The sequence below is a fragment of the Macadamia integrifolia genome, unplaced genomic scaffold, assembly GCF_013358625.1.
Source record: "Macadamia integrifolia cultivar HAES 741 unplaced genomic scaffold, SCU_Mint_v3 scaffold2654, whole genome shotgun sequence".
Classification (NCBI taxonomy): domain Eukaryota; kingdom Viridiplantae; phylum Streptophyta; class Magnoliopsida; order Proteales; family Proteaceae; genus Macadamia; species Macadamia integrifolia.
The window spans coordinates 1-7,998 of record NW_024868860.1 but is presented as its reverse complement, the minus strand read 5'-3'; the positions used below and the strand labels follow the sequence as shown (position 1 = coordinate 7,998).

General features: G+C 39.3%; 1 protein-coding gene across 1 annotated transcript in view; it reads right to left on the bottom strand.

Annotated features, from left to right (window-relative positions):
• The window catches only part of LOC122066987, a 14,304-nt gene extending 10,608 nt beyond the window's left edge, over positions 1 to 3,696 (bottom strand). The window contains exon 1 of the mRNA XM_042630828.1: positions 3,482 to 3,696. Coding sequence (XP_042486762.1) covers positions 3,482 to 3,659 — 178 coding nt within the window. The 5' untranslated portion in view covers positions 3,660 to 3,696. The remainder of the gene's footprint in view (positions 1 to 3,481) is intronic.
• Positions 3,697 to 7,998: the final 4,302 nt, after the last annotated feature.

The window sequence follows — 7,998 nt, the reverse complement described above, 5'->3', positions numbered from 1 at the left end:
TCTATCCTAGTGGTCTTCTTCTTCACTTGAACCTTCCATTCTTTGGCCCTTCATCTTCTTTCCTTCTTGTTTGCTATTTCATGTCTTTAAGCTTCATGTCTTGATTTGACCTTCTAAGTGTTTCTTCAAGCTAATCACACTTTATCAAACCAAGTTAAAGATGTATGTTTGTTTGTTAACACCAAAACATGACAAGGAGTGTGGACATGTTTCCCAACAATCTCCCCCTTTTTGGTGATGACAAACAAACATAGACAATGAAACCAAATACAAGAAATAATTTGACTATCTCTGTGTAAAGATCAATAGGATAATGTAATTCAGAGCTAGAAAGTGAGCAAGGATAGATAAAGTCATTTCCATAAACAATTAAAGATAGTCATTTCCATAAACAATTAAAGATAGATACTGTCATACTATCATTGTCATAATATCATGTTCAGGAATAAATATTCTCCCCTTTTGTCAACAGCAAAAAGGGAATCAAAACTACACAAGAGATTAAAATACTCCCCCTGAGTATGTGCCACATAGAAAAGTATCATAAGTTCAACTTTTCATAAATGTCAAAAGTATATAATAATAAACGACTGAAACAAACATGAAGTTTCAAAAAGAAAAATAACTCCTAATCCGCTGCATCCTCATCCTCCATGTCCGCCTCTTCATCGTCTTCTTCGTCATCCTCATCCTCCTCGTCGTTGCGTAGGAGCTTAAGAATCTCATTCTGCTTTCTTTCCATTTTTGCCAACTGGGCAAGGATGATGTTTCCAACTTCCTGAAGATCAGCAACAGTCGCATAGGCTGATGTCTCATCACTGCCTGGTTGCTGTGGCTGGTTGGATCCAGCAGCAGTCTTTTTGGAGTTTTGGGCTGCTGGGGAAGAAGATGCATTTTGCGAATGGTGGAAAGATTGATCTCTTGAGGAAATGGGTCAAATGATTCACCAGAAAAATCTACTTGAAAGTGGTCCATGATTTGGCAAATCATCCTTCCATAGGGTAGATTTCCCTTTTGAAGTCTATCACCATGGGTAATCATGGTTTTGAGCAGAATGTAAAGAAGGTTGATAGGTACAGTTTTGCAAACACAGTAGGTAAGATAAGCACGAAATGGGGAAACTTCATCTCTATGACCACTCTTTGGGAGGATGTTGTAGGAGATGATGAGATTTACAATCCTCCCTATATTAGTGAGTTCCTTAGCCTTAATTTTGTGTGTATTAGCATATTCCTTCATAATGCTAGAATACACACAGTCAACATCCATGAATTGTTCTATGTAGGTCTTGGGTTGGTAGTATTTGAGGTCCCCTATCACAGAAATGTCTAGGATTTCTCATAAAATCAGGATGTTTATATCTATAGGAACACCCTTAACATAGGAATGAATCAGAAGGTTGTCACCTTCACCAGAAAAAGTAAGATTACAAAAGAACATTTTGACAAGATGGGGATAACAGTGAGAGTCAAGTTTGAGAATGTTGCCCTATCCCAAAGCATCAAACAGGTCTTTGACGTCATACCTGGACAAAGAGTCGGTATTGATGGTCCTACCTTGCTCTATGTTGCGAGAGATGTAGAGATCCCATGATTCTTGAGCAATGGAGGAGGAGAACCATGTATCTTTGTCAGAGGCCTTCCTTTTTCCCTTCTGAGCTACGGTTTTCTTGCCTCTATGTGGGCGGTGAGAGTCCATGATGATTAGAGGTGTAAGAGGGAAAGAGATGCAAGGGTTTTGGGAGATGAATAGGAATGGATCTCGAGAGATCTAGAGTAGAAGGAAGTTTTAAGCTAGGGTTTTGGGAGATGAAGAGTCGAAATGGGGTTTTAGGCCAAATAGGAATTTAAAGTTTGAAAAAAAAATGGGTTAAAAAGTCGATTTTAAAGAGTCCAGAATCGAATTAGGTCTAGTTTGATTTATCAAATCTAGTCCTACATTACATTCCTCACCTCTTCTTTTCCTGCCCCTTCTCTTCTTTTGTCTGGAAAACTGTCCTCTCTAGATGCTGGCCCACTAGCAGACCCATTCTCCCTTTTGATAGAGAATGGATTTGGATCCACATGATCTTTGTTGGTTCTTCCATCTGTGACACCCTCGGCAAGCTGGCTTTTTGTGCAACCATAAATCCAGTTTCTGTCCTTTGACTTGGAGCTATCACCTTTGGATGGAACGAAGCATCCATAGATGGTCCTCCAACTCTCTGTCTCTGGACAAGATTTGGAAAGCCATCTACTTCGATGTTACGTCCAAAATCCAATGCCTTCATGCTCGCCCTGTCTCTAATTCCCTTAGGAATAGACATATCATTGCTTCCTGGAACTTGCAGGTCAATCTCATCCCCCAATCTTGATGTCCGTTCCCTCTTCCTCCCCCGCCCCTTTATTTTGTACCCCTTTCGCCCTGATGTATTGGTTTAGTTTGCTGTTTTGATGTTTTTTCCCCCTGGGTTGGCTTCTCCTTGTCGGCTTAAGCCTTCTCTCCACCCTTCTCCCCTTGGTAATGAATTATTTAATTCATCCAAAATAATAAAAAGCATCTTATGTTGACTAGTCATGGACAAGAGACAAAAGTTTATATCTCTATAAAATTGCTAATGCAATGCAAAGAATTTAGCACTATGCAAAAATTGACGAGTAGATAGCCTAAAAGTCTGCTTTTTGAGTCGCACACATTACAGTAGGGCCTTTCTTTTGATAAATGATATATCTGACTCATAAAATTTCACCTTACCCTATGCAAAAGTATTAAAATAATTTAATACAAGTGAAGTCAATTAATTATTATCCCAACTACTTGGAACCAAGCTACACAAAGTCCTATTCTGCCATTTCACTCAATTCAGGGCCACATAACCTGCTTTAGCTCAGAAGCATGCATGTCTTTTCTCACCACCCCACCCAAGTCATTTTCAGCCTTTCCTTGTCCAATTAATACCTTCAATTTGCACCATGTCAGGAGAGGTGGAAAGCATTATTGTCTAAGAGGCTTGCATATAACTTACCGGAAAGGTTCTTGAACACTAATACGGGAAGAGTTAACAGTCAGTCCCATTTGCTGTAAGCGTGAGCCTTTCAATAGCACATGTAAGCTTAAGTAATCTTTTAAGGTAAATGGAAGAGAACCAATCAGACATAAATAGCTAATTAATAGAAACCATATACAGATTTATGCCATGATGAAGAATGCTATCATTCTTCATAGGAGGAGGTTAGACAGAAAGAATCCAAGAGGTACTACTTTGGTGTTTTGACATGTTTACTCCTGAACTGGAATGTAATATGACCTTTACATGCAGGTAAAGTACCAGAAAAGTAATGCCCGTAGTGACAAGCTTGCACAAAGGTTTCCCATCAGCCAAATTTGATTTTAGATAATTTGTTTTCATTTTGTGTCACCTAAGCATGAATTTCAGAAGTATTGGGACAGTAATGTTTCACATCACTGAGATTTCCATACTTGTTCTTAAAAGATTAGAGACCTGGAATAGGGGGGATTGCCGGCCAATCCGCATATTCAATGTCACTGACGCAGAAACATCGGCAATAAAGTGCACCACGAACAGCTAGATGCCATAAAGATTGCTGGCTAAATTTAACCATCATCTTGTTGTAGATGTAGAGAAGAAACCGAACATCATCTGCAGCTGCACGGACCATCAGTTCAGACAACGGCCTGTACGTCCAAAACTCAGGATCCTGAAATGAATATTAGAAGACAAATTCTCAAGATAATTCCAGTGAAGGCATTAACCTTGTCATTAATACCATAGAAAGATCCTAGATACAAAATAATCACACAAGTTTGCCCTACATCTGGATATGGTGAAACAAAATCAAATAAAATGGTGAGGGGGAAGAAAGCAAACAAACAAAAATAATCACCAGACCACTAGGAATAAATTGGGGAACCTTTTCATTTGTGACCAGCAGATAGGTAGAATGTTAAGAAGTTACAAAAAGATAGGTATAAACTTTTTGACTCGTAAGTGGAGAACCTCACCTTACTAAAACTAAGAAATAACTTATGGGAAGTGGTCCTCTGTCCAGGAGCACGGCCTATGCCAACACTTCTTGTGTCTCTCCCTGCCCAAAACAAGGGGCAGACATGTCTTTTCATATAGGGAGGAGAGAGACACATGGGAGCACCGATGTAGGCCACGCTCCCAGACAGAGTAGTTCTTTTCCCCCCAAACATTAATGGAGGCAATGTTCAGAAGATATAGAGATACAGAGGAATTCACATTTCATGTCTTTTAAATAAGGATATTTGACCTCACACATTTTCATTAATGCAGGAAACTTTGAAAGTCCTCATCAAAGGCCTCAGAGCTGACTCCCCATTTAGTGTCAAGGATTCACACTCAATTCTCAATAAACAACTGGAGGTAAACAAGAAAATCAATTCCCATATGCCTCAGCTTTTACATGGACCAAATTTATCTAATCAAGCAAATAAAATCATTTTTATCCTCGAATCTATTTGGAGATTCTGTTCAAATGTGCTTCAGTGTTATCTCCTGAAGGATACTAGAATGTGGCCCTTCGATCGAAACAGCATTTTCCCCATTAATCGATGTTAGTCCTTAAGCTTTGCCATAAGAGTGGTTGGAGATCACCACGCGCCCAAGGCCAAAACCTTCCTTTAGACATTGACCAAAAGAGAACCAGTGCATGCAACATCAGCAAGGGCCTCAATAATCCCAACCGACCCCCCCAATAAAAAAAATTAATTAAAGAATAATCCATATTTTGAAACAATAAATATATTATATACCTCTATCACAAACCACTTTCTGAAACTTATTCCAGTGTTTTCCTATTCAACTGACTCCCTGTATGTAGATCCCTATTATGGGCTAGGCTATCTCAGGAGGAAGCCCAGCCCAAAGGATCACAATCGGCCTCTTAATTGAGGGCTGATTTAATGTAATTAAGTATGGGCCCACCGAATTAGGCTTTCACTTAAATGTTATTTTAATTTCTTTTATCTTCTTTTGGGGCCCATCGATTGTAAGTCCTATTAAGGCCTATCAGCCCTAGTTCTAGTCTTACTCTATTTCTAGTCCTAGTTGCAATAGGAGTGTCTAGTCCTAGGCCTGTCCTAGGTTTATCTTGAATTCCTAGCCATATTATGATTGTAAACTTCCCTCTATAAATAGAGAGACATATGTACCATTATTGCTCAGATTTGAATAAAAGAAGTTTGCAACTAAATGCTTAGAGCATCTGAGATAGCTGTGGGTGAGAAGCCCAGGCTGAGATAGCCACTTCCTCTCCCACATTATCTTGTTTTCTCTTTTATTCCCAATTCTGTTCTAGTTTACTGTGACTGAAATTGTTCAAGAATCATCAATTCTGTCCAGAAATATTACTCTCCATCGATCAGCCCAATAAGACCTCTGGCAGCCAGAATCTACCAGCTCAAGATCCCTCTTGGAAGACCAATCAACCCCCACTTCTCTCAGCAACAGAACTCTGTTTCGATCAGGACTTTCAGCCGCTGTCCATTACAGCCCAAAGGGCATTCGATCCACACTTCAGGTCTGTCCAATCAAGTTAGCATCAGTTCTTGAAGTTCTGGCCATTTTCTCCGACAGAATTCTTTCATAATTGGAGGTTTTCTTCCTCACCTTGAAGGCTGTCTTCGACCCAGGTTGTAGCCTCATCAGAGGCCTACAGCCCCAACCGCAGGTATTCTCTCCTAACCCTAGCCGCAGGGTTGTTTCTCTCTCTTAGGGTTTGTTCTTGGTTGTCAATTTTAGGCCTTCTTCCTGGGGTTGTTTATTTACTTGTAAGGGTTATCTTCTAGCTTTGTTTCTTGTCTAAGATCTATGTAAGTGTATTGTTTGGGGTTATACATTGTGGGGTTTAGTTCGTGTAATCTACTCCTAAATTACACCCCCCCCCCCAAAATAAAAAAAAGTAATTAAAGAATAATCCAAAATTTGAAACAAAAAATATATTATATACCTCACAAACCACTTTCTGAAACTTATTCCAGTGTTTTCCAATTTGAGACAGCCGAGTTGATTAGATGGTGAAACAGGAGGTATTTTCAGAAATATAGCCAACACTGAAAATCTACTTTATGAGCAACTCTTATAGCATCCGGGAAGTAAGAAGACATAAAAGAACCTTAAGCCAAAAGATTAAGTTCCAAAAACATTTGAAATTACATTGTTAGTGTCCGCTCTGTTCTCGCCATCTAACGACGGAGGCTGTCAAGCAATATTATTTTAACAGGGTGGAAGGTTGCTGGAAATTTTCGAAAAGTAAATCTTGATCAATACTCTCTTGGAGCAATTTGGGCCTATCTAGAAAAGTGTATCTTCAGCAGGTAAAGCAAATAGTAATTATCCAACATCAATTGGCAGGGTTTAAAAACTCAGAAGTGGCTATGGATCGGTCTCCATGAATTCCAAATTGAGTCATCCTGGAATTGGCTAAAATCATCCAGAATTTGCAGGACTCAGTGGAACTCATTGGACCTTGTCTGATATGAATCTTGGTTAACTGGAAATGGGGTATCCCCCCCCTCCCCCCCAAAAAAAAAAAAACCCAAACCACCCCAAAAAAGAAAATCCTTTTTTGGGGCTTAGGATGAAAAAAGAAAAACTGAGGTTCAATGGGTTGGGCTTCAGTTGAGACCTTTGGTAACCTGAAACCCACCCAAGCTCAAGCCCAAAGAGAACCTGAGCCTTTCATGTATGATTTGACATACAATACATATGTATATATATGACGTACATGTGTAATATAATAATAAGGGGAGGACTCAGCGCAATGGTAAGGTTGCTCCATTGCATCCTAGTGGTTGTGGATTTGAGTCAGGAAACAGCCTCTCTGCAAAGTGGGGTAAGGCCGCATACACTATGACCCTCCCCAGACCTTTCAGTGGCAGGAGCCTTGTACACTGGGTATGCCTTTTTACATGTGTTATATATTTATACCAAGTCATTACTCTAGATAATATACAGGTTAATGCTGGTAAAGTTTACTAATTTAGATTTATTGTATTGCAAGATAAAATTTACTTTTGTATTGACATTTATGCGTGGGAGGATGATTTTCAAATACATGTAAAATGTGCCTCTCATATTGTACTGTACAATGAATTTTGTTAAAATTGAGAAATCTGCTCGAGCCCCACCTAACCCAAGAAAACCAGTGCACAGCTGTGGGCTTAAATGATTTTGATTGTGTCTCAACAATCCCAAAACTGAGGTAGGGTTGAGCTTGGGTTTGGGCTGGGCTTGATTTCCTATACCCAAGGTTTTAAGTATCCTTCCGTACCCACCAACACTAACTGCTATGTATCGTATATTTAAGGTGCCGATATGATACGATACCGATATAGTACCTAAAAAAATTTTTGGTATTAGTGCATGTACGAACCCACATCCTGTATATACAATCAATTGAATGCACTTGTCTCGTCATACTTTATTCTCATTTTTATACATGATATATTTTACATTTTTTTGGTAAAGATATATTTTACATATTACTTATTTACACACTTTAGGCTAGGTTCCTGATTCCCTAATCAACTGCTCAGGTGTATGCGCGTATTATGCTTTAAAACTATATCTTGCATATATCCTAAGCATTTCTCTATTTTCTTTATTATTTCCATACACATATAGCGTAGCTTGCGTCTCTCCGAATACGTTACAATACGTCTCTTAAAATCACTGTTCCGATATGATTCCCAATACCAATACTTTAAACCTTACCTATTCCTCAGGTTGGTTTTGGGCCATCCTGTCAGCCCTATCCCAACCCACCTGATGCGCAGCTCTCAAAATTATGGTCGGCCGATTTGAGTCGTTTTGGCTGATTTTGATCCAATCTTTAAAACTATTACAAACCAGAATCTAAGTAATCAAACAGAGAGAGAGAGAGAGAGAGAGGGAGAGAGAGAGAGAGAAGAGGCCACTGAAACCGTGGGAGGCAACTTACGATATTGTGATATATACTATCGTAGGCCCCTCCC